This window comes from Chelonoidis abingdonii, chromosome 12, assembly GCF_003597395.2.
Source record: "Chelonoidis abingdonii isolate Lonesome George chromosome 12, CheloAbing_2.0, whole genome shotgun sequence".
NCBI classification, from domain to species: domain Eukaryota; kingdom Metazoa; phylum Chordata; order Testudines; family Testudinidae; genus Chelonoidis; species Chelonoidis abingdonii.
The window spans coordinates 5979950-6006500 of record NC_133780.1 but is presented as its reverse complement, the minus strand read 5'-3'; the positions used below and the strand labels follow the sequence as shown (position 1 = coordinate 6006500).

The following is a 26551-nucleotide window of genomic DNA, read 5'->3' as shown; positions in this document are numbered from 1 at the left end:
TCGACGTTCTTGCCCTGTGAACAAATTGTGGATTTACCCATCCCATGGGAAAGATTATGAACTTGTTACATCCCTGGGGAATTGGCTGCCTGTAGACACCGGGGATATAATATGGGCCTTTCACTGCTAGGTCTCTGCTCACCATAGGCTCTGACTTACATTTTTTCCCAGGGATGCTCCACCCCTGCTCTGCCCTCATGCCCAACCCGCGCTATGCCCATCCCCTGAGGACCTGCCCTCACACTGCCTCTTCCCAGTCACACTCCGCCTCCTCCCCTAAGGCCGTGCCCTCTGTCTGTCTCTTCCCGCCCCTGCACCAACCCCTCCCCGAAGCCAATCTGCAGCTCGCTGCTCTCCGCCCTCATCCAGGCACTTCCCCTAGCCACCAAACAGCTCATTGGCAGCCCCGTAGAACAGCTGTGGCTGGTGGGTGCTGAGCTCCGCCTATATTTTTTCCATGGGTGTTTGAGCTCCGGGGCACCCATGGGGTCAGCACCTCTGCTGCTTACAGTCATGGGACTGAGCAGTGACCAAGTATAAACAGTGACTTCCAATGAGACTTAGCCACATCCTGCTGTTAACGGGCAGGTCGGTAAGGCCAAAATTTATAGCAGTGGCCTAATTGTGGATGTCTCGGTTTATCTCCTCGACATACAGGAGTTCAGGGCACACGTTCCACTGCATTCGCAGCTGCAGCCGGAGTCAGTGGGTGCTGCGGGTGCCCAGCCCCTTGGAGAACCAGCCCCTAAGCACTTAGGTCAGTACCCAAATTTGGACTCTAAATCAAAATACATTCTTGACGTTTGGACCCAGCCCATCATTGTGCTCTGGCTCCTGGTCTGGCCAGCAGGGCTGTTTGTGCCTCCTCCCCAGCAGCTGCAGGGACAGGGAGTGCTCCTGGGAGGGGCAGTAGGGAGTGGAGTTGGGGCAGGGACAGGCTGGAGGAGGAAGGGGCAGAAAGAGATAGAGGGGTGTGGCAGGGTAAAGCTGCACCTCTTGTACTCTGCACCCTGGCAAAGACCCTTAGGACCATTAAACCAGGGATTCAGCTCTTGCTGGAGCTCAGCACTTGCCTAGCTGCTGCTAAGGTCTGCACTGGCCCTTGCAGCCACTGAATAGGGGGGGCTATTGAACCAACCCTCTCCATGCCTCAGTTTCCCCATCTATACAATGCTTGTGTGTCTGTTCGCATTACAGTCTATGGAGGACGAGGGCCCCATAGTGCAGAGCTCTGAGCAGATGCTGAGCAAATAGACCCAGAAAGCTAATGATTCAGTGTCCCAATCCTGACAGGTCTCAGCGTCCCAGTGATGTCAAAAGGACTGGAGTGGGTAAAGTTACAGTCACAATTTACTGAGAAAGGGATAGAGCACAAAAATGCTCGCCCCCCCCCCCAGCTGTCTAATGGAATGTCTCTAAGTAACCAGCTGCACACGGTACATCCGACAGCCAGGGGAGAGAAATGACAGGTACGATATGGACCATTCCAGTCTTTTTCCTTTCCATAACCCTGAACCAAAGCACTGAATCTGCTCTGCTCTGCAATGCTGAGTGAAGACCCAGGTACCTGAGAGAGCAGCAGGGGAAAGGTGTTTGAATGATGCGTGCATATCTCAAGCCTTGCAGAGACCAGCAAAAGATCAGCACTTCACTCCGCTGAGTTGCTGCAACGTCTCGATTAACCACGTTGTTCAACTGATGCAACACTGAAACCAGGTAACTAGCTGAATCCACAGCAATATCTCTGCCCACCACAGCTCCCCTGCCACAGCTGAATTCCCTCTCCTTGTCCCCAGTGGTGGCTTCCCAGACTGCCCCAAGCCTCCTCAGTCAGTCCCCACATTCCCTCCTGCAGCCACAACGGGCAAGTGGCCTGAGATGTCTCTGTTTATCCCACACCAGGTACCCTGCAGGCCCTAGCGTGAGCTCCCCATACACCCGCTGCCTTCGGCCCTTGGGCCCCAGCCCTCACCTGGGGGACAGGAGCTTGGTCTCCCTGCAGTCCCTGGTCTCTCTGCTGGGACAGACAAACAGGGAGAAAATGGGGGCAGGTCTTGCTGGGTGTGGTTGTGTTACAGGGGCACTTGCTCCATTAGGGACCAGGCTGAGTTCCCAGCACATTCCACAGGCCCCTGAGCTGCCATCAGATGGACTTTCAGCCTCCGTCCTGTGGTGGTGGGGAAGGCACTGGGTTACTGCCCTGGGGGAGCTGCTGAGGGAGGAAGAAGATTTACCTGCTCACAGACAATTTTAACAGTTCTAAAGCTTCAACTTTTTGACTCTCAGTGTCTAGTGTCACTAAATATTTCTGGTCTGAACAAAGTATTGTCTGATCCCCCCATAATTTTCCACAAACATGAAAATTTTAACTGGAATGAAATGCTTAAAACCCAGATTGTTGTGCCGCTGTGAAAGTTTAAATCAATAAATATAAAAATTGCTTAAAATAAACATCAACTGTCAAAATTATATAGTATTAAAAAAAATCTGCACAGCCTGACTATCCTGCCTTAAACACACAGCTCCTGCTCCTCCAGGCTCATCCTCACGGGGGGCTGCCTCAGTGACCCTCCACATCAGCACAAGGGCTGATTGCAGGACCGGAGCCCTCATGATACATTTTTTCACTAAAGCCTCCAGGAGTGAAATTGGCTGGGTCCTTCCTGCTCAGCAAACAGCACGAGTCATTTTCAGGCAAGGAACCACCCCCTTGCTGCTGCAGGCGGGGCATAGTGTGAATTCAGGAAATTGAAACAAAGCCTGTTCCAAACCACCCAGAGGGAACCATGGCTGCAGAGAGCCCCGTGGAAAGTCTCCAGGGGGAAGTTACATGTCCCGTCTGTCTGGAGTATTTCACAGAACCTGTCAGTCTGGAGTGTGGGCACAATTTCTGCCGAGCCTGCATCAGCCAATGCTGGGAGGGATCCGATACAGCCGCCTCCTGCCCTCAGTGCAGAGAAACTGTGCAGCAGGGAAACCTCAGGCCCAACCTGCAGTTAGGAAACATGGTAGAAATCGCCAAGTGGCTGAGTTTACGGGCAGCAAAGGGAGCAGGAGGGGACGGGGTGTGTGAGGAACACCTGGAGACTCTGAAACTGTTCTGTGAAGAGGATCAAACCCCCATCTGTGTGGTGTGCGACAGATCCAGGGCTCACCGCGCCCACACGGTGGTTCCCATACAGGAGGCTGCCCAGGAGTACAAGGTAGGGAATTCCTATCAGATTTAGTGGGTTAACTTTTGGGTTTTAATTACAGGCTAATTTCACTGAATGTTACTGACACAGGTGTGACCCATCATTCAGCTCTGTAAAGTCTTCATTGTATGGGGAGATGCTATAACAAAATACAGAGGGGTAGCGGTGTTCTGTATCCACAAAAACAATGAGGAATTGCAACCCGTCAGTCCATCTGAAGAAGTGGGTCCTTACCCATGAAAGCTTAATCCCAAATAAATCTATTAGTCTTTAAGGTGCCAGTGGACTCATTTTTATAACAAAATTAATGATCTGGCAGTGTGGAAACAGAGGCAAAGTATCAAGTCTTTAAAGCAGGAACTACCCCACCCCTTCCCTGAGGCCTGGCCCCTTCCCCCCAAAGCTCTGCTCACTCTATACTCCCCTCTCTCTGTTGCTCACTCTCACTCACTTTCACCGGTTTGGGGTAGGGGGTTGGGTTTGGGGGGTGGGTGCAAGCTCTGGGCTAGGGCCAAGGGATTCGCAGTGTGGGAGGTGGGCTCTGGGCTGATCCTGGGGCAGGGGGTTGGGGTGCATGAGGGGGCTCTGGGCTGGGGCAGAATATTAGGGTGCAGGAAACGGTCCAGGGTGCTGGCTCTGGGAGGAGGGTCAGGGCTTGGGCAGAGGGTACAGGGTGTAGGAGGGAGTACGGGGTGCTGGGTGCAGGAGGGGACATGGGGTGCTGACTTACCTTGAGCGGCTCCTGGTCAGTGATGCAGCAGGGCTAAGGCAGGCTCCCTGCCCCAGCCCCATGCCACTCCCGGAAGGGGCCAACGTGCATAAAATCATAGACTATTAGGGTTGGAAGGGACCTCAGGAGGTATCTAGTCCAACCCTCTGCTCAAAGCAGAACCAATCCTCAACTAAATCATCCCAGCCAGGGCTTTGTCAAACCTGACCTTAAAAACCTCTAAGGAAGGAGATTCTACCACCTCCCTAGGTAACCCATTCCAGTGCTTCACCACCTTCCTAGTGAAATAGTGTTTTCTAATATCCAACCTAGACCTCCTCCGCTGCAGCTTGAGACCATTGCTCCTTGTTCTGTCATGTGCCGTCACTGAAAACAGCCGAGCCCCGTCCTCTTTGGACACCCCCCATCAGATAGTTGAAGGCTGCTATCAGATCCCCCCTCACTCTTCTCTTCTGCAGACTAAATAAGCCCAGTTCCCTCAGCCTCTCCTCATAAGTCATGTACTGCAGCCCCCTAATAATTTTTGTTGCCCTCTGCTGGACTATCTCCAATTTGTCTACATCCCTTCTGCAGTGCGGGGGATCAAAACTGGACACAATATTCCAGGTGTGGCCTCACCAGTGTGGAATAGAGGGGAATAATCACTTCTCTCGATCTGCTGGCAATGCTCCTACTAATACAGCCCAATATGCCATTGGCCTTCTTGGCAACAAGGGCACGCTGCCGACTCATATCCAGCTTCTCATCCACTGTAATCCCCAGGTCTTTTTCTGCAGAACTGCCGCTTAGCCAGTCGGTCCCCAGCCTGTATCGGTGCATGGAATTCTTCTATCCTAAGTGCAGGACTCTGCACTTGTCCTTGTTGAACGTCAGCAGATTTCTTTGGCCCAATCCTCCAATTTGTCTAGGTCACTCTGGACCCTATCCCTACCCTCTAGCATATCTACCTCTTCCCCCAGCTTAGCGTCATCTGCAAACTTACTGAGGGTGCAATCCATCCCATCATGCAGATCATTAATAAAGATGTTGAACAAAACTGGCCCCAGGACTGACCCCTGGGGCACTCCGCTTGATACCCGCTGCCAACTAGACATCGAACCGTTGATCACTACCTGTTGAGCCTGACAATCTAGCAAGCTTTCTATCTACCTTTTAGTCCATTCATCCAATCCATACTTCTTTAACTTGCTGGCAAGAATACTATGGGAGAGCGTATCAAAAGCTTTGCTAAATTCAAGATATATCACATCCATCACTTTCCCCATATCCACAGAGCCAGTTATCTCATCATAGAAGGCAATCAGGCTGGTCAGGCATGACTCGCCCTTGGTGAATCCATGCTGACTGTTCTTGATCACTTCCTTTCCTCTAAGTGCTTCAGAATGGATTCCTTGAGTACCTGCTCCATGATTTTTCCAGGGATTGAGGTGAGGCTGACCGGTCTGTAGTACCTCAGGTTCTCTTTCTGTACTTTTTAAAATATAGGCACTATATTTGCCTTTTTCCAAATATCCAGAACCTCCCCCAATTGCCACAAGTTTTCAAAGGTAATGGCCAATGGCTCTGCAATCACATCAGCCAGCTCCCTCAGCACTCTTGGATGCATTAGATCTGGACCCCTGGACTTGTGCACGTCCAGTTTTTCTAAATAGTCCTTAACTGTTCTTTCACCACTCAGGGCTGCTCACCTCCTCCCCATAGTGTCTTGCTCAGTGCAGCAGTCTGAGAACTGACCTTGTCTGTTAAGACCGAGGCAAAAAAAGCATTGAGTACTTCAGCTTTTTCCACATCATCTGTCTCTATGTTACCTCGCCCATTCAGTAAGGGTACCTCACTTTCCTGACCTTCTTCCTGGTCCTGCCTTGAGCAGGGGGTTGGACTAGATGACCTTCTGAGGTCCCTTCCAACCCTGATATTCTATGATTCTTCTTCTTGCTAACATACCTGTAGAAACCCTTCTTGTTACTCTTCACATCCCTTGCTAACTGCAACCCCAATTGTGCTGCCCCTCTCTGCAGGCACCGGTCCCACAGCTCCCACTGGCCACAGTTCCCCATTTCTGGCCAATGGGATGGGCGAGGGCGGTGCTTGAAGGAAGGAGCCTGCCTTAGCAGCAGCGGGCAACCCCGCTGCGCTGCCAGAGATCTCAATCAACTGGGGAGTCTCCAGGATCAACTAGTCTAGCTAGATAAAAGGTGGGAAGGGAAACTGAGGCATAAAGCAGCGCAGTGAGTTGCCCACAGTCACCCACCATGTCAGTGACAGACCTTAGCATAGAGCCCAGATCTCCCCAGACCAAATCCTGAATCACTTTGCCATGCTGCCATCTTTGCATCACCCCACCCAGTGATGAAGTGTGTATGTTAGGAGGGAGAGACGCCTTAATAAAGGTCCCAGGCCCACCAGGGAGATGAGGTTTCTCTCGGGGATTCTGAAGTCCTGTGTTTCTCCATGAGGGATTAAACTCAGATGCTGCCGGCCTGCACTAGAGGAGATCACTGGGCTAAACGCTGTGTGGGACCCTGAGCACCTTCAGTCTGCGCACAAAAGGGCTCCAGACAGCTCAGGTCCATGCCAAGTACCACTGGGATTACACTGGGTTGTAGCAAAACCAACCCCAGGCTGGAGCTGAGCGGTGCCAGTCTGAGCTGTTCTGTTGTGTACGTGGGCAAGGACCAGTCAGAGCTGTTCTGTTAGTCCCACCAGGCAGCCTTTTGAAATCTCCCAGAATGCACTGCTTCCGGGATCTTTACCAGGGAATGGGACCGTGGGGGGCGGGGGGTACCTGCCCAGGGGGCATTGCCACGGAAAGTGGTTAGGACAGCTCTGGGGCAAACCCCAACCCATTCTTTATACAAATCTGCATCATGTCTAATTAGGGAGGTCACTGAGGCATCTCCAGAACATAGGACATGGCCACGCCTGCCTGCATGGGCCTGTGCTCGCCAGTATCTCTCGCCCTGTGTGGGACCCACTACCATTTTTTTCAGCGTGTCCCCACCTGCATCATTCTCCATGAAGGTGCCACCTCCAGCCCCGCCCCCACTCTCACGGGTGTCCTCCTGCATCCTCAGTCTCCTCCTCTCCCTTTTGCACCAGACAAAGCCACGTCCAGTGTTGGGTCCCTACCAGACAGGGATAGTTCTCCACAACACTGGGACTGTGCAGCTTCCAACCAGACGAATGGCCTCCCGACGTCTCATGGGCTTTGCCCTGGTGCTTAGACCAGCTCTGCCCAACCAGTGCAGTCCCCGGGGCTGCAGGCCTGAAATCCCAGCCCCTATTTAAACCCTGGTGGCTTCCGACATTTGTATCACTTGGTTTGTTAAACCTTCTAAAAACAGGTTTATTGATTCACCCCCATGTGACTCCAGTGCCCTGTTATGCTCTGTACCACTAATCAGTTCACAAATACCAGTAAAGCTTGAGTATAATTGAGATCTCTCTCTAATTACTAAAAAGGCTGGACTGCAACTGGTAACAAATCGGAATGTGACACGTCCCCAGTCTCCATTAATGAGGTTTCATCTCTTTGATGGCCCTGATGTCACAAAGTGATTAGAACCACAGTCATCTTGGGTTTTGGATGGAAAAACACCCACTTCCAAGCACCTCTCAACTATCCAGAAACTTCCCAAATCTTTTTCTGTTTCTTCAGGAAAGAATCCAGGCCCATTTGAAGACTCTGAGGGAAGAGAGAGAAAAGCTGCTGGGATTGAAAGCGACTGGAGAGGGGAATAGCCGGGAGTATCTGGTAGGTGCTTGTTGTTATTAACCGGAAGGGACTGGCAGTGGGAGGTCTGTTTGGAGGCAGACTCCTGTGTGACCTTGGTCAACATGGACTTGTGTGTTTCTCCATGACCATGGATTGCTGGTTTGATTCATGTGTAGACAAGCCCTAAGTTTCCATTTCAGTTACTGAGTTAATGTCTAGTCCTTGTGGCTTGCTCAAAAATCCTCCCCAAGTGAACTGAATGTCCCTGTGAAGTGCTGTCCACTGTGTCTGGTCATATTTGTGCATTTTTCAAATCTATGTTTCTTTTAACTCCCGTGGCATCTCTGTCAGGGTACTGCTGAGTCCTGCCTCCTGCTGCCCTGGGTCTGAATTCCCAGAGACCATGAATAACAGAATATGCTGACCATGACAAGCATGGAAACATCCCTTTCAGAGATACAGGGGCCAAAGGGGAAAGTATGAGAGAATCCCCTGCCTAGGATTTTTAAAGATATTCTCTCTCCTGCACACTCAGCTCTCCATGAAAGGACCCCGGGCTCCATCCATGTCCCTGACCAGCCCTTTTCCCTATTTTCCTACAGAAACAAACACAAACCGAGAGGCAGAAGATTGTGTCTGAATTTCATCAACTGCGGCAGTTCCTGGAGGAACAAGAGCGACTCCTGCTGGCCCAGCTGGAGAACCTGGACAAGGAGATTGTGAAGATATGGAATGAAAATGTCAGTAAACTCTCTGCGCAGATTTTCCATCTCAGTGAGCTGATCAGTGAGATGGAGGGGAAGTGTCAGAAGCCAACAAGTGAATTCCTGCAGGTGATACTGAATGAGAAACATAAATGGGGGCTCCAGGGCAGCCAGCTCCCAGCTGATCGATTCTTCCCCCTCCCTCCAGCACCACCTGCCTGTTGCAATCAGCTGTTGCACTGTGTGCGGGAGTTGCTGGGAGAGAGGGGGAGGAGCAGGGAGGGAGTGTGCTCAGGAGAGGAGGCAGGGAAGAGGCAGGGTGGAGTGGGAGCGGGAAGAGTAGCGCTGGGGTGTGGCATTGGGGGAAGAGGTGGAGTGGGGATGGGGCATGAGGTTGAGCACCTCCAGGGACAATTGGAAACTGGCATCCGTTATTAGAAACATGCCAGATCCCCACACAGGGAAGGGAGGGCTCCTGCATCCTACGCACTGGAGTCCAGCAGTCGGAGACCATGGTGTAAGTCAGCATGTGCATTGCTGACATGTGAACAACTATTATTCTTTGCAGAGTCACAGACACAGGGATATGAGAGATGGAAAAGCCCCATTAGCTCAGGGAATCTATGACCCTAGGCCAGGCCAGGGCCTCTCTTCCCCGTATTTGCAAAATCCCTTCCCTGGAATCTCCTGTGGATGTGTGTCAGATGGGACTGAAATTCTTTTGTCTCTCTCTCTTCTAGGATATTAGAAGCACCTTGAGCAGGTACGTGGTTCTCTCTCACTCTCCTCACACTTGAGAATACTGGGAAAGAGATTGGTGGTGATGTTAGCACTGCATCTCCTCAGGGCTCTAAAATGTGTGAGGAAGGTCACAAGCTGGATATGAATCTCTCTGATCAACTTCATCCTGAGGTTCTCACCCTTGTATACAAGACTCTATAATTCTCCATTCAGTGGGAAAGACTGACCTCAAGTATTTCCTAGAGATGTCACCTCCCCAAGGGACTGGCTGCTTCAGGACTGTGGGGATGGAATATGGGCCTGGGGCCTGTCACTGCTTGGGCACTGGTCACTATTCAGCCTAGGGCAGCAGCGATCGGGAGTCTTTCACACCTGAGGACTGTTTGGAGACCTGTGTGGAATGAGCTGGAGAAGGGGGAGTTGTTATCTCAGTCTAGTTCCTACAGGGCAGATTTCTACAGCACTTCACATGGGAACCTCCTGTCTCTCAGAGCATGGAGGCCAAGGAGTGAATTAGCCATAGAGACTCATTTCCCCTTTTGTCCCCAGAGCTGATCTCTCCAGGTCCGAGTTGAAGAATATTAATGAGTCCTTGAAGGGAATGTTGTACGGCCATGGGCTGTGTCACACCTGCTCTGAGGCTGGGAGAAGTTGAGGAATTCTAACTCCAGGCCCATTAGAGCAGCAACTCACTAGCCAGAACTTATAATGAGTCACACGGTGAAATATAATCATGTGAAATTGTTTCTCTCCAGGTGTGAGAAGGGGAAGTTCCAGCAGCCAGAGGAGATTTCTCCTGAACTGGAAGAGCGAGTCAGTGGTTTCTCCCGGAAAATGATTGTGGTGTTGGAGACTCTGGGGAAGTTCAAAGGTACCTAGTAGGGATCTAGGAATGGAAGTTGGGATTAGTCTCTGAGACATGGAGGAGAGTGGCTCTAGCCAATTGGTTCACAATTAGATGATGCTTCTATTGAATTGTTGGGTGAGAATGTCAAGCACTTGGGATCCAAGTCACTCAGGTTGATATACTCAAGCCTTTATTTTTACTAAAAACATGCCTTCCCATGACAATTACTGTTAAAGAAAGAAATGACTCAGACTCCTAGACTTTAAGGCCAAAAGGGACCATCACGATCATCCAGTCTGACCTCCTGCCCATTGCAGGTCACAGAACCTCACCTACCCACTCCTGTAATAGACCCCTAACCTCTGGCTGAGTTACTGGAGTCCTCAAATCATGATTTAAAGACTTCAAGTTACAGAGAATCCACCACTGACACTGGTTTAAATCTGCAAGTGACCCATGCCCCATGCTGCAGAGAAAGGCAGAAAACCCCCCAAGCTCTCTGCCATTCTGACTTGGGGGAAAATTCCTTCCCAACCCCAAATATGGTGCTTCAGAATTGATTCCTTGAGTACCTGCTCCATGATTTTTCCAGGGACTGAGGTGAGGTCAAGGAAAATCAAGTCAAGGATTTCCCCCCACCTCAATTTCCACATTTATAAAATGGTTTTACTATTATTTCTAATTCTCCCTATGGAGGACAAGAACCTGTCATGCTGCTCTCTGTAGAGACTCTGAGTAAACAGACCCAACAGCTCACAGTTAAAGCCAGGATTTAGGAAACTCTCAACATCCCATTAGTGTCGAAGCGACTAAACTGGGCAAAGTTACTTTTATGCCAAAGTCTTTGCAGGCTCTGGGTCTAGATTATGACAAAAGGCAGTAAGTGAATGAGACAAACCAACCGGGGTCTGAAGAGTGGGAGGGGATGAGGAGGGAAAAAGTAAATCTCACTTAGAGATTGTCTGTCCTGGGATGGTTGTGAGGTTGTAAGGATGTTGGATCCATTGCTGGGAGATGCCTGAATGAATTTCAGACCTTTTTATGTAAAATATCTGTGTGTTTCTCGGTGTGTTTCTCTGTCATAATTAAAAGACAGTTCTAGGAGTTGAGAGTGGGGACGCTGTTATAAATATGAAAGCCTTAAATCTCATCTCTTTTCTCCTTTCCCCCCTCCAGACACTCTGCCATTTGCACTAGAGATGAAAAGAGGAGGATCACTAGGAACGTTCAGACAGGGTGAGACTGCAGCTGGAGATTGTCTTTAAATTATCAGAAAACGTCTTCATGAGATTGTAGCTAAAGTTACCAACCAAACCGATACCGACCATGACACACATAGCCCTAAAAACAACACACTGACCAGTGAGGAGCTCCCACGCTGAAGTCACACAAATACTCCTGACACCAACCTTAGTGCTGAGTTCATGCCCACCCTGCTGAACAGAAAAACTCTCCCTGAGCAGCCTGTGAACAGAGCTCGCTGCCCTGAGGGCTGACACATCCCTCTGCTCTACCCCAGTGCAGGGGTCTCCCCCATCCGCTTCTCCAACATCCTGCCTTTTCTCTGGGCAGGGCTGGGCTCTCCCACTGGAGCTGCTCCCCTCTTCCTGGATTAGGGAGATGCTCTCCCTGTGATGCTGGCAGCTCCTCCCTTCTCTCTAGACTGGGGATGGGGCTATCCCACCCAATGCCACCTCCTACTCTTCTCTTAATTAGTTCTTCCTACTCTGGCTGGTAAGTGGAGGCTGCATTTAGGGGAGGGAGCTTCCCTCTGGGGTTCAAACCTGGTACCTGCCTCCTCTGCTTCCTCTTCACCAAAATCTTCCTTGCTGTGTCTCTGATGCTGGGAATGGAGCAGCCCCAGCAGAGGGACCAAGGAGCTGAAGCCTCAGCAAGCAAATGAAAAACTAACTAAGTGGGTCCCATTACACAGACTGAAGAACTGCAGTGATATCCCTGCTCAGTCTCAGGTGCCCAGGACAGAGGCAGCAACCTGGGATCCAGGCCTGTCCCAGCCAGGATAGGGCTGCTGGGGAGAGTGAGAAATGGTCCCAGTCTCCCGCAGGGCTGAACTCTGCCCCTAACGCTCTGATTCTCTCTCCCCAGTGAATGTGACTCTGGATCTAGACACGGCTCATCCCAACCTCGTCCTGTCCGAGGACTGGAAAAGTGTGACGCGGGGAGACACACGGCAGCAGCTGCCCAACATCCCTGAGAGATTTGACACTAAGCCCTGTGTGCTGGGCTGTGAGGGATTCACCTCGGGGAGACATTGCTGGGAGGTGGAGGTGGGGGGTGGGGGAGGCTGGGCTGTGGGTGTGGCCAGAGAGTCTGTGAGGAGGAAGGGATGGATCAGCTGTAGCCCTGATGGGGGGATCTGGGCTGTTGGGTGGTTGGGGGATCAGTTCTGGGCTCTTACCTCCCCTGAGAACCCCCTTCCCCGGCGCCGAATCCCCAGCAGGATCCGGGTTTGTCTGGACTGTGACCAGGGGCAGGTGATTTTTATTGATGCCGGTGACGAGGCCCCGATCTTCACTTTCCCGCCAGGATCCATCCCTGGGGGAAGAATCCGACCTTGGCTCTGGGTGTGGCTGGGATCCCAGCTCAGACTGTGCCCCTGAGGGCGTGTGTGGGGGATATCCCACTGGAGAACTTGAAATCAGCCTTTCGATGCTCACACACCCCAGTCTGTATGACCTTGGAGGATTCCTGTCTACCCAGTCCCTGACTCCTCATCTTTATGACCCATGGAAGCCCCTCCCCTTCCCTGCAGCCCCCGGGATGGAAGGGGGCGGGGGGAAGAACCCCGAGGGCTGCAGGAGGAGTGAGGGGCAGTGAGGGGGCTAGGCAGGGAGTAACACTAATAGCCGGGTTTGGGACACGCGGAGGTGGGGATGGCAGGGACACAGCATGAATCAGGGTTTGGGGGTTGGGGAGAAGCAGCACCAGGGAGTGTTTTGTACAGATCTGTGGGATCTGATCTCACTGGGGTCTCCCAGCCAGAGCTCCTACAGGACAGCTGGCGACCCTGTGATTGTCACACAGAGGTCGGAGGGGGAGATTGACCAAAAAAACCCCCATTATATAACCTTAAAAAAATCATCAAGGGGTCAGTCTCATGATCTTGTTTAAAACTCCTGAGGTTGGCAGCACTTGGAGAGGTAGGGACAGGGCAGGTTTAACCAGGGGAAATTAGAAGAAGCAAGAAGAAAAATGTGAATGAAAATTAAACAAGAATAAAGGGAGAGTCTATGAGAAATGGTGGCAAGAAGAAATGAGAAGAGGGACAGGAAAAAAGAAATGAGAAGAGGGACAGGAAAATATCCCTACCAGGGGGACCAGCCGGGAGCAGCAAGATGGGAAGTCATACAATCAGGGGTGAAAAGGGAGCAGCCGTGAGAGAAGAGGTGTGAAAGAGAGGAGAGGAGCGTGGGAGAGACACAGGAAAATAAACAGTGGTGGGAAGTGAGGGCTAGAAAAATGAGTAGAAAAGGACAATATGAAAGAAAAGGGAGAAGGAAAGGGAACGTGCGAGGGATGGAGAGATTTCTTACAAGTTCCTGAAAGTGAGACTGTTACTCATTAATTCCCTATATTAATTCCTGGGCAACTGTACTGCTGTGCTATTAAGAAAACTGTTCTCGGTAGCTGGGGATCGCCTTTCTATGCTGTGGTTATTAAGGCTTCTCAGCTCTGTAGGGTTGGGACAAGGGTGTTCATGAGAACGTTGGCAAACCTAATTCTGTAAATAAAACATTACAAACAATTCTTCTCGTTTGTTCCACTTTACTGTCCCAGCTGCAGCTGCCGGGGGCAGAGTCATGGGATTTGCTTCCTGACTTGACTGTGTCCCCCCAGCCCCCACAGGGACTATCGCGCCTCTAGGAGGAGAGTTTGGGTTTACTGTGATGTGTCACTCTCCAGCCTGTGCTCTGTCTCTGTCCTGTGCACACCCATGTCAATCAGGAATTGCTCAGCTGTGCTCTGCAGAGGGGTGACTGGTTACACAGGGTGCAATCGATGAAGGGACTTGGTGTTGCAATGTTGAGCTTCATGGCAGAGCCTAATTTGTGGGCAACTAGAAAATCACAGTCTGCAACTCTGCAAAGCTGAGTTGGGCCCTGAACTCCCTACACAGTGCATGGGCATCACACTGACTCTTTCGCTAGCTGGTGTTTCTCTTAATGCCTCAGCTCCTGGAATCCTGTGATTGGGTGGCAATTTCAGTGCTCACTCTAACAAAGATCACTTTCTTGCTCTCAGGGTTGAGTAGAAAAGATTGGGAATGTGAGCAGAGAGAATCCTGAATGTTCAGAAACAAACAAAAAGTCCAGAATGTGATTTTAAAAAACCCCTCGTGCTTCCATCAGCAACTCTCCAGATTTTTGGTTACGTGATGCTGGCAGTGCTGCCTTGGCAGCGATCAGTTCATGTTTTCAGGTCTTGTCTCCAGCAAAGGCTCTAAGGACCTACATAAAAAAAATGAAAGTTCAAATTTATCTCTTTACTTCACCGCCAATCCAGGGGGGGCTGGGATCATTTGCTTTGTGGGCCCACAGCCCGGCTCTATGCGCATTTCCACACCTTGGCCTCTCTGTCTATTTCCCTGTCTATAAGTGTGCTGTTTCAGATAAATCATGGCACTGAATTAGGAGGCTTTCCATGGGTAGCAGATAGAGATTTAAGGCCTGAATTCTCACAGTCTTGCCAGTCCCAAACTTTTAAAAAATGATGAGTCAGGACCGCTGAAATGATGAAATTGCCTTAAAAACCATGAGACTGACTTAAACATAACAGTAATAACTATTGGTTCTTTCTATTCATCCTCTGCCTTCTCAGATCTTTAGGCTTCACTCAGATCATAAAAAGAACAGGAGTACTTGTGGCACCTTAGAGACTAACAAATTTATTTCAGCATAAGCTTTCGTGGGCTACAGCTCACGTCTTAACTTGGGTTTAAACAGAGACGGGGAATGGTTGAGTCATTACACTAATTGAATCTATTTCCCCATGTTAAGTTCTCCTCATCCCTTCTATGGGTCATCTTGATTATCACTTCAAAAGTTTTTTTTCTCCTGCTGATGATAGCTCATCTCAATTGATTAGACTCTTCCTGTTGGTATGCGTACTTCCTCCTTTTCATGTTCTCTGTATGTATAAATATCTCCTGTCTGTGTGTTCCATTCTATGCATCCGAAGAAGTGGGCTGTAGCCCACGAAAGCTTATGCTGTAATAAATTTGTTAGTCTCTAAGGTGTCACAAGTACTCCTTTTTGAGAATACAGACTAACACGGCTGCTACTTTGAAACCACTCAGATCACAATTTGTATCATTTTCTTTTTCCCTCTGCAACCAAGAAAACTGGAAAGTTCCTTTGTTTAGGAAATATAAGCCAAGAGTCTCACCTCATCACACGCTTCCAGGAGTTGGGGCTTTAACAAACACAACAAATATTATAAGACTCATGATAAAATCATGAGTGTTGGTAGCACTGTGGCACCTTTACATTTAGCCAGAGCAACCTCAGTATACGTGTGAATCAGGCTTTGAAATGTTGATACCAGCGTAACCAAGGTTTTGGCCTGTGAATTTCATATCACTTGGAAGGATTAGACTTTATCGGTCGATGTCTGAAAATGTTGATTTACACACAGAGACCATGAAAAAATACTTCCATTGACAATAATTAAAATTTACCAATAGGCCCAGTAAGAACAATGCTGCCTCAGAACTTTGACATTGATTTAAGAATATTTACTTTGCATATTTTGACATGTGAGGTTGAAAATCTCTATTTTAATGGATATGAAGCTTTAGCTTTTTTAATCTGTCTCTACTCTCATTGTCTGACCAAAATACTGTCTGATCCTGCTCTAAATTTCTAACCACTATGAAAATTTAAATTGATAAAAATTGGAATGAAATGCTTAAAATCCACATTTTTGTGCACCTGTGAAAGTTTAAATCAATAAGCATAAAAGTTGTTTAAAAATAAACATCTGTCAAAATTTTGTATTACAAATGAATTCTACCAAGCCTGACTATCACTCCTTAGACACACAGACCCACCTGGCTCCTGCAAGCTCATCAGGACAGGCAGATGCTGATGTCCACGGGAAGCCCCAGTGATTGACCCCCACACCAGCACAGGGGACTGACTGCAGGACCAGAACACTAGTGGTATATTTTTCACTAAACCCTCAGAGCTGAATTGTTACCAGTGGGCTCCTTCCAATTCAGCAAACAGTGTGCATCAGTCCAGGAAGGGAAACACCCAGTTGTTGCTGTAGGCGGGGCAGAGTGTAAATTCAGGAGGGAATTGAAACTTCTTAGTTCTTACCCTGTTACACCGCCCAGAGGAAGCCATGGCTGCAGAGAACCCCATGGAAAGTCTCCAGGAGGAAGCTACATGTCCCATTTGTCTGGACTATTTTAAGGACCCAGTGATTACAAACTGTGGGCACAATTTCTGCCAAGTCTGCATCAGCCAGTGCTGGGAGGGATCCGATAGAGACATCTCCTGCCCTCAGTGCAGGAAAACTGTGCAAGAGAGAAACCTCAGGCCAAACAGGCAGCTGGCAAACATGGTAGAAATCGCCAGTCGGCTGAGTTTACAGGCAAATAAGGCAGCGAAGGGAGCAGGAGGTGATGGGGTGTGTGGGGAACATCAGGAAGCTCTGAAACTGTTCTGTAAAGAGGATGAAACTTCAATCTGTCTGGTTTGCCATCTGTCCCAGGCGCACAGAGCTCACATGGTGGTTCCCGTAGAGGAAGCTGCCCAGGAGTACAAGGTAGGGAATTGCTGTTGAGTTTAATGGGTAAAAACTTTGGATTTTAATTACAGGCTAATTTCACTGAAAGTTACATGGCACAGCTGTGAGACATCATTCAGCTCCGTAAAGCCTTCATGGTATAGGAGATGCTATGACAAAATTAATGATTTGGCCATTTGGCCACAGAAGCAAACTATAAACTCTTTACAGACACCCCCTGAGGGGCGAAACTTTTCTGAGATGCTGAATCCTTTTCAAACCAGCTTTAACACAGCGGAAGCTGTGAAATACTCAGTGAAGCTTGACTCAGAAGAGCTGCAGACCAATCTATATGAACACGTTGCCCTCAGCCTGGAGAAGGGGAAGTTACAAGCTGCTCTTGTTACGGATTTGTTTAATAGAAATTATTATTATGATCATAGGCACTGACTCTGGGGTGCTCTGTGGCTGGAGCACCCCCTGGGAAAAATTAGTGGGTGCTCTGCACCCACCAGCAGCCAAGCTCCCCTCCATCCCCGCGCCACCAAACCTCCTCCCCCCCAGCACGCCACAACCCTGCTCCTCCGCCTACCTCCCAGTGCTTCCTGCCACCAAACAGCTATTTGGCAGCTCTTAGGACTTTCCAGGAGGGATGGGGAGGAGTGGGGACGCGGCACGCTCAGGGGAGGAGGTGGAGAAGAGGCGGGGACTTGGGGAAAGAGGTGGAATGGGGGAGGGAAGGGGTGGGGACTTTGGGAAAGGGATGGAATGGGGGCAGGGCGAGGGTGGTGCAGGGGTGGGGGTGGGGTCGAGCATCCACCGGGAACAGTGGAAGTTGGTGCCTATTATTATGATTACCTTATTGCATCACAGTAGCCCCTACAGACCTCAAATGAGATCTGGGCCCTGCACAAAAAGCAGCAGGGGACAATGTCTTCTCTGAGCAGGTTACAGCATAAATAGGCAAGACAAACAAAGGGTAGGAGAGAAACTGAGGCCCAGAGAGTTGCCCAGGGTCATTGGTATATGGGAACAGAACTGAGGTCTTCCTAGACCTGGTCCAGGGCCCTAGCCACTAGACCATGCTGTCTCCACAGTGTCAGTTTCCTCCCTGATGAAGTGTGTCCATTAGCAGGGAGAACTGCCTTGATAAAGGCCCCAGGCCCAGCAGGGAGATGAAATTTCTCACTGGGATTCTGAACTCCTGTGCTGCTCCATGAGAGGTTAAACTCAGATGCTGCCGGCCTGCACTAGAGGAGATCACTGGGCTGAATGCTGCGTAGGACCCCGAGCACCTTCAGTCTGCACACAAAAGGGCTCCAGACAGCTCAGGTCCATGCCAAGTACCACTGGGATTACACTGGGTTGTAGCAAAACCAACCCCAGGCTGGAGCTGAGCGGTGCCAGTCTGACCTGTTCTGTTGTGTACGTGGGCAAGGACCAGTCAGAGTGGTTCCATTAGTCCCACCAGGCAGCCTTTGGAAATCTCCCAGAATGCATTGCTTCCAGGATCTTTACCAGGGAATGGCACCGTTGGGGGGGGCGGTACCTGCCAAGGGGGCATTGCTACTGTGACAAAGTGGGACTGTTCTTAATGTTTCCTCTGAATACTGTGTGGGTGCCTCAGTTTCCCCTATGCATTTCTTAAGTCTCCAGTGTGCATAAATTGCCAATACTTTGTATCCTGGCAACAAATGGCTGGGGCCCTTCCCCGCCCCTGCAAGGAGATAAAGGTGAACAAAGAGATGAGGTGACCTCCTGGCCTGGGAAAAAGACAAAGGCCAGAAGGGAGGGGCTGGAGGGAGTTTCAGTTTGGAGCTGGCTGGGGACTGGAAGTGAGGGCAAACGGGGTGGTCTGCCTTGCTGGGCCCCAGAATGGACCTGGCTGAGGGATCCCATTCTCTGTACCTACAAGCTCTGTTTTAGTCCATGTTCCTGTCATCTAATAAACCTCTGTTTTACTGGCTGGCTAAGAGTCACGACTGACTGCAAAGCGAAGTGGGGGTGCAGGACCCTCTGGCTTCCCCAGGACCCTGCCGGGGCGGGCTCACTGTAGGAAGTGCACGGAAGGGCAGAGGTTACCGAATGCTTCAAGGAGAGACCCAGGAGGTGAAGCCATGTAATCTTCTTGCCCTGAAGACAGTCTGCTTCAAGAGAGAGGAGGCTCCCCAAAGTCCTGACTGGCTTTGTGGGGAGCAGTTCCAGAGCATCGCCCGGGGACTCCGTGACAGCCACGGAAAGGGTGTAGGGCAGCACTGGGACAAACACCAACCGTTCTTTATACAAATCTGCATGTCTAATTAGGATGCTCACCGAGGCATCCCCAGAACACGGGACATCCTCACACCTGCCTGCATGGGCCTGTCCTCGCCAGTATCAGTCGCCCTGTGTGGACCCCCCACCTTTGTGAGCAGGCCCCCCACCTGCATCATTGTGCATAGAGGTCCACCCCCAGCCCCACCCTCATGGGTGTCCTTCTGCATCCTCCGTCTCCTCCTTTCTCTTTTGCACCAGACAAAGCAACGTCCAGTGCCAAGTCCCTGTCGGACAGGGATAGTGCTCCGCAAAACTGGGACTGCGCAGCTTCAAACCAGACGAATGGCCTCCTGATATCTCATGGGGTTTGCCCTGGTGCTTAGACCAGCTCTGCCCAACCAGTGCAGCCCCAGGGCTTCAGAGCTGAAATCCCAGCCCATATTTAAACCCTGGTGGCTTCTGAGATTTGTATCACTTGGTTTGTTAAACCTTCAAAAAACAGGTTTATTGATTCATCCCCATGTGACTCCAGTGCCCTGTTATGCTTTGTATGATTAATCAGTTCACAAATACCAGTAAAGCTTGGGTATAATTGAGATCTCCTGCTAATTACTAAAAACACTGAACCAGAATTGGTAACGAGTCTGAATGTGACATGCTCCTAGTTTCCATTAATGAGGTTTCATCTCCTTGGTGGCCCTGATGTCACAAAGCGGTTGGAACCAACAGTCATCTTGGGATTGGGTGGAAAAACACTCAGTTCACACCCCTCTCAACCCTCAAAATGAAACTTCCTGAATCATTTCTGTTTCTTCAGGAAAAACTTCAGGCCCATTTGAAGACTCTGAGAGAAGAGAGAGAAAAGCTGCTGGAATTAAAAGAGACTGGAGAAGCGAAAAGCTGGGAATATCTGGTAGGTGCCTGTTGTTATGAACCAGCAGGGACTGGCAGTGGGACATCTGTTTGGAGGCATATTCCTCTGTGGTCTTGATGAACATGGGCTTGTGTGTGTTCCTCCCTGATCATGAATTGCTGGGTTAGATCTGTGTGTAGACAAGCCCTAAGCTTCCATTGCAGTTGATGAGTTAATGTGTAGCCCTCATGGCTTGCCCAGAAATCCTCCCCAAGTGAACTGAATGTCCCCGTGAAGTGCTGTCCCCTGTGTCTGGTCATTTCTTGCACTAACATGATCTTAGAATTTTAAAAGATCTTCCTCCTGCACACTCAGCTCTCCATGAAAGGGCCCCGGGCATCATCCATGTCCCTGACCAGCCCTTGCTCTATTTTCATACAGATACAGACACAAACCAAGAGGCAGAAAATTGTGTCTGAATTTCAGCAACTGCGGCAGTTCCTGGAGGAACAAGAGCGACACCTGCTGGGCCAGCTGGAGAAGCTGGATGAGGAGATTGTGAGGATCCAGAATGAAAATATCAGTAAATTCGCCAAGGAGATTTCCTGTCTCAGTGAGCTGATCAGTGAGCTGGAGGGGAAGTGTCAGAAGCCAGCGAGTGAATTCCTGCAGGTGAGACTGAGTGCGAAATGTCCCAGCTCCCCACACATGGAAGGGAGGGGTCCTGAATCATAAGCACTGGGGTCCAGCAGACAGAGATCTCAGTGTAACTCGGCGTGTACATTGCTGACATGTGAATGACCATTGTTCTTTGCAGAGTCACAGGCACAGAGATATGAGAGAAGGGAAAGCCCCATTAGCTTGGGGAATCCATAGCCCTGGGGCCAGGGTAGGGTATCTCTTCCCCCATACGTCCTAAATCTCTTCCCTGGGATCCCCTGTGTGTGTCAGAGGGGACTGAGATTCTTTTTTCTCTCTCTCTTCTAGGATATTAGAAGAACTTTGAGCAGGTACGTGTCTCTCTCTCACTCCCCCTCACACTTCACAACGCTGGGAAAGAGCTTGGTGGTGATGTTAGCACCACATCTCCCCAGGACTTTACAGCAAAATGTGAGGGGAAGGTCACATTGGATACGAATCTCTCATCAACTTCATCCTGAGGTTCTCACCCTTGTATAGAAGACTCTGGAATTCTCCATTCCGTGGGAAGGACTGACCTCAAGTATTTCCCAGAGATGTCACCTCCCTGGGGGACTGGCTGCCTCAGGATTGTGGAGATGGAATATGGGCCTGTCACTGCTGGGGGACTGGTCACCATTCAGCCCAGGGCGGCAGTGGTCAAGAGTCTTTCCCACCTGAGGACTGTTAGGAGACCTGTGTGGAATGAGCTGGAGAAGGGGGATTTGGTGTCTCAGTCTAGTTCCTAGAGGGCAAATTTCTACAGCACTTCACCTGGGAACCTCCTGTCCTCAGAGCATGGAGGCCAAGGTGTGAATTGGCCATGGAGACTCAATTCCCCTTTTGTCCCCAGAGCTGATCTCACCGGGCCAGAGTTGAAGAATATTAATGGGTCCTTTGAGGGGAACATTTCATGGCCACGGCCTGTGCTGCACCTGCTCTGAGGCTGGGAGAAGTCGAGGAATTCTAACTCCAGGCCTATTAGAGCAGCGAGTCACTAACAAAAACTTATAATCAATCACTAAATGCAATATAATCACGTGAAATTGTTTCCCTCCAGGTGTGAGAAGGGAACGTTCCAGCAGCCAGAGGAGATTTCTCCTGAATTGGAAGAGCAAGTCAGTGGTTACTTCCAGAAAACTATTGCATTATTGGAGACTCTGAGGAAGTTCAAAGGTACCTAGAAGGGATGTAGGAGGGGAAATTAGGTTAAGTGTCTGAGTCTGTGGGAAGACAATGACGCTGATCAATTGGTTCATAATTAGTTTATCACCTTGATTACCTTGATTGACCATTCTTCTAGTATCCTGGGCTTCCTTCTCCATGTGTGGCAATATCTTTTCAGGATGAAATCTTCCCATCTCATCTGAGGTTGGCTGAGTGGTTGTTTCAGTTCCCATAGATTATATTATGCTTCTATTTAAAATTGTTGGATAATAATGTCACACACTTGGGGTCCAGGACACTTAGGTTGATTAATTCAACCACTTATTTGTTCCAAAAGCATGTCTTGTCATTACAATTACTACTCAAATAAGAAATGACAGACATACTGAAAGAAATACTGCCCAGTTACCTTCTCCTGGGGCAAAGGTGGATCATGATGCATTTCTCTTTTGATGCTCTGACTGCTCCATACATCTGACATCTTATACACATCCAGATTATGTATTTATTAGATCTTTTCCAATCACCTTTGTGTGTTATGAATAGTAAGTGTCTTGCCTAAATCATGCACTGCACATGCATTAACTTTTTAATTGGCAGGGCTTTCGTTGTCCAAACTATTTTCATGTTATTCTCTTTTCTGATTCATTCATCATCACTCAGTACATACTGAGTACACACTGATGTGCACAGATAACTTTGACCCTTTTCTCCACATTGGGGTTTTTGGACTTTGCCACTTTGGGTGTCTGTTGTCTTGAAGCACATAGTGTGGTCAAAACGTCTCTTTGTCCCACAGAGCAACTTATGAACACATCACTTAATAAAACAGGTCATTTAAGGCAACGTTTCCCTTATGTCAAGTAAACGGCTCACCAGGCCAAAGCCAAGTCAGTCAGTACAAATGCACAGTCTCTCTGTCCAAACTTGTGTATAAGAAATGACCCTTGCACCAATTCTCAATACTTAATATAATAACTAGTGGAAAGCAGACAAATGGAGCAGGTGTAGCAGGGACCCTGACATCAGGATGTCTCACATTAATTCATGACTTACCAAAGGTCACAACATTCAGTCCCAAATTCAGGAAAATGGCCCAATTTGGGGCACCCGAGTTTCCCTCTCCCAACTAGAGAGCTGCAGGGCAGGTGCACCAGACCCATGTAGCTTCCACAGCTGCAGGTGGAGTCAGTGGGAGCTGCAGGAGACCAGCCCCTCTGAGAACCACGCCCCAGGTGCCTAAAGGTCAGCACCCAAAATTAAAGGTCAGTTGTTACACCTGGACCCAGTCCAGCCCATCACTGGGCTCTGGCCCCATATGTAGCTCGCCTGGGCACCTGGGCTTCAGGGAAGGAGAAAACCCCTCCCCCACGGCAAGGGATTCCTCCAGTACAGGAGTCTCTTATGCCTCCTCCACAGCTGCAGGCACAAGGCGTGTTCCTGAGAGGGCTGGGAATGGGGTGGAGGTGGTGAGGGTGGGTGGAAGTGGAAGGGGGTGGATGAGGGATAGAGGGAGGTGGGCAGTGTAAAACTGGGCCTCGGACACTCTGCTCTCTGGCTGGCTTAAGAACTTCCTTAGCCTACGCCAAGGTCTGCACCAGCCCCTGCAGCCACTGAATAGCAGAGTCACAAATTCCCTTCTCTCTCTCCTTTTGCTGGTACGGGGTGAATCTGGCCCATGGAGCCAACCTTCCCCCGCCTCAATTTCCACATTGATAAAATTATTTTATTGTTTTGTCCTATGGTCTAGATGGTGCTTGGTCCTGCCATGAGTGCAGGGGACTGGACTTGATGACCTCTCGAGGTTCCTTCTAGTCCTATTATTCTATTATTATTCCTATTTCTGCCTAAGGAGGAGGAGGGCCCCTTCATGCTGCTCTCTTTAGAGATGCTGTGTAAACAAACCCAACAGCTCACAACTAGAACCAGGATTTTGCAAACTCTCAACATCCCGTTTGTGTCAAAGGGACCAAAGTGGGTAAAGTTACTTTTATTCCAAAGTCTTTGCATGATCTGGGTCTAGGTTGTGACAAAAGGCAGTAAGTGAACGAGACAAACCAAGTGGGGTCTGAAGGGTAGGAGGGGTGATGAGAGGAAAAGTAAATCACACTTACAGATTGTGGGTCCTGGGATGGTTGTGAGGCTGCAGGGATGCTGGTTCCATTGCTGAGAGATGCCTGAATGAGAAAGGAAATAGATTAAGATTTCAGACCTTCTTATATTAAATATTTGAGTGTGTCTCTGGGTCTCTCTGTCTGTCTCTCTGTCATGATGAAAACACAGCTCTTTGAGTTCAGAGTGGGGACGCTGGTATAAATATGAAAGCCTGAAATCTCATCCCTCTTATCCTTTCCCCCTCCAGACACTCTGCCCTCTGAATTGGAGATAAAAAGAAGAGAACCACTTGGAGCACACAGACAGGGTGAGACTGCAGCCTCTTTCCAGCCCTGCCCCTCTCAGATCCCACCCCTGCTCCTTTTCCCCCGAGGCCCTGCCCCCTGGCCAGGCCAGAAGCTGGAGCTCAGCTGTCACCCAGGGAGCTTGGGCGGTCCTGGGGAACCCTGCAACCTCCACCTGCCCTGGGGTGGTGCACTCTGGGGAGTGTAAATATGGCCTGGGGGCTGCTCCCAGGCCCCCCAGACACCAGCCCAGGGCAGGTGTAGGGTCTGAGGCTCCCCACAGTGGAAAAGCTCCCAGCATGGCGAGGGGTCAGGGCCTCAGTGGGAAGAGGAGTAATGGGGCAGGGCCACGAGTAGGTGGGGCCTCAGGCAATGGGCCCTCATGCCTCTCCCTTCCCCCCAAACGTCTACCAAGGTGCCGGAACACCTGGGGGGATTCCAAGCTGACATCACACAAATAACCCTGACACCAAATTTAGTGCTGAGTTCATGCCCAGGCTGCTGAACAGAAACGCTCTCCCTGAGCAGCAACCGAACAGAGCTCCCTGCCCTGAGGGCTGACACATCCCTCTGCTTTACCCAGAGACTCCCCATCACGTGTCTCCAACATCCTGCCTTTCCTCTGGGCAGGGCTGGGCTCTCAGTGGAGCTGCTCACTGCTTCCTGGATTGGGGAGATGCTCTCCCTGTGAGGCTGCCAGCTCCTCCCTTCTCTCTGGGCTGGAGATGGGGCTCCCCGACCCAATGCCACCTCCTACTCTCTGATGTTAAGTGGCTCTTCCCCACTGCTGCACCTTCCTCTCTGTTCCCTGGCCTGGGAGAGGAGGCTGCATTAGGGGAGGGAGTTTCTCACTGGGTTTTTAAGCTGGTACCCGTCCCCTCCTCAATAAAAGTTTCTGATCCCTTCTTGGCTGTGTCTCTGCTGCTGGAATGGAGCAGCCCCAGCAGTGGGAACTGGGAGCTGAAGCTTTTGCAAGCAAATGAGAAACAGGCTGAGGAGCTGCAGACACATCTCTGCTCAGTCTTAAGTGCCCAGGACAGAGGCGGGGCCCTGGGATCTAGGCCTTTCCCAGCCAGAACAGGGCTGCTGGGGAGTGTGAGAAATGATCCCAGCCGCCCCCAAGGCTGAGCTCTGCCCCTAACGCTCTGATTCTTTATCCCCCACCCAGTGAATGTGACTCTGGATCCAGACACAGCTCATCCTGACCTTGTCCTCTCTGCGGATTGGAAAAGTGTGAGATGGGAATACAAATGGCAGGATCTGCCCGACACCCCTGAGAGATTTGACACTGCGCTGTGTGTGCTGGGCTGTGAGGGATTCACCTCGGGGAGATATTGCTGGGAGGTGGAGGTGGGGGATGGGGAACGCTGGGCTGTGGGGGTGGCCAGAGAGTCTGTGGGGAGGAAGGGAGAGATCAGCCGTAGCCCTGAGGGGGGGATCTGGGCTGTGGAGCGGTGGTGGGGTCAGTTCCGGGCTCTCACCTCCCCTGAGACCCCCCTGCCCCTGAGCCGGGCCCCCAGCAGCATCCGGGTTTGTCTGGACTGTGACTGGGGGCAGGTGACATTTATAGATGCTGGTGACGAGGCCCCGATCTTCACTTTCCCGCCGGGCTCCATCCCCGGGGAGAGAATCCGACCCTGGTTCTGGGTGGGGCTGGGATCCCAGCTCAGCCTGTGTCCCTGAGACATGGTGGCGGGGGGAGGTCAGGGGTGAAATATTCCACTGGGGGTCCTGACATCAGTCTCTCTAGCCCCACACACCCTAATCTCTATGACCTCTCCCTGTGGACTTTCTATCATGCCATCACTGTGACCCTGGAGCTTGCTTCAGGTCTCAACTCTGTGCAGCCTCTGGGCTGTCAAACCACAGAGAGCAGGGCATGAGTGAGGCAGAGAAGCCCACCTCTTTGCCCTAGAAAAAAATCCTGATCACCCACTGGTGGGCATCCTCCCCCCCGCCCCCTCCCCTGAGCACACTGTGTGACCCTGGAGCTTGCTTCAGGTCTCAACTCTGTGCAGCCTCTGGGCTGTCAAACNCCGCCAGCCACCCGCCAGAGGTGGACCCTGCCAATCAGCTCATCAGCATCCCCTCCAGAGCCTCCCACTCACCACCATCAGCTGTTTAGTGGCATGCCAGAGGCAATGGGTGGGGAGGGGCATGAAGGGGTGGGGCGGGCCTGGGCAACACATGGCCCAGATGCTGCAAGTGGAAGGGCCAGGACCAGACCCTGCCAGGCCAGTGGCTGAGATACTGCTCTGCATCCCTGCGTGGCAGCTGCCTGAGAAAGCCTGGCTGGAGAGATGACTTCTGCCCCCTTCCTGGGCTCAGGTGCCAGAGTTTGGCACTTGAGCCCAGGTAAGGAGCAAAAGTGACTTCCTCAGGCAGTCACCCAACAAGACGGGCTGGTGTTAAAAGTGGCTCCTTCCTGCTTCTCCCTGGGCTCCTGCCCGTCAGAGACAGCGGCAGAACATGCCATGAGGAGGGGCTGATGCAGCTGAAGGAAAAAGCACCCCC

General features: G+C 50.6%; 3 protein-coding genes across 6 annotated transcripts in view; 2 read left to right on the top strand and 1 right to left on the bottom strand.

The window, feature by feature from the left end:
- LOC116823721 (zinc finger protein RFP-like) overlaps nucleotides 1-13190 on the top strand; it is a 415971-nt gene extending 402781 nt beyond the window's left edge. The window contains exons 1-7 of one of the 3 annotated variants that reach the window (XM_032778486.2): nucleotides 2757-3203; nucleotides 7583-7678; nucleotides 8242-8472; nucleotides 9084-9106; nucleotides 9840-9955; nucleotides 11108-11167; nucleotides 12038-13190. In XM_032778486.2, coding sequence (XP_032634377.1) covers nucleotides 2787-3203; nucleotides 7583-7678; nucleotides 8242-8472; nucleotides 9084-9106; nucleotides 9840-9955; nucleotides 11108-11167; nucleotides 12038-12552 — 1458 coding nt within the window. In that variant the 5' untranslated portion in view covers nucleotides 2757-2786 and the 3' untranslated portion in view covers nucleotides 12553-13190. Of the gene's footprint in view, nucleotides 1-2756; nucleotides 3204-7582; nucleotides 7679-8241; nucleotides 8473-9083; nucleotides 9107-9839; nucleotides 9956-11107; nucleotides 11168-12037 lie in introns of those variants that run through there. The other 2 variants (XM_075071626.1, XM_075071627.1) reach the window with 2 other exon arrangements.
- The window catches only part of LOC116823724 (uncharacterized), a 162298-nt gene that overhangs the window by 23427 nt on the left and 112320 nt on the right, over nucleotides 1-26551 (bottom strand). The gene's annotated exons all lie outside the window — the stretch shown is intronic.
- LOC116823722 (zinc finger protein RFP-like) lies at nucleotides 16298-25618 on the top strand. The gene is given in 8 exon segments (XM_032778487.2): nucleotides 16298-16723; nucleotides 19758-19853; nucleotides 20235-20465; nucleotides 20781-20803; nucleotides 21532-21647; nucleotides 24001-24060; nucleotides 25206-25468; nucleotides 25470-25618. Coding segments are annotated over 8 exon segments (1290 nt in total). The 3' UTR covers nucleotides 25545-25618.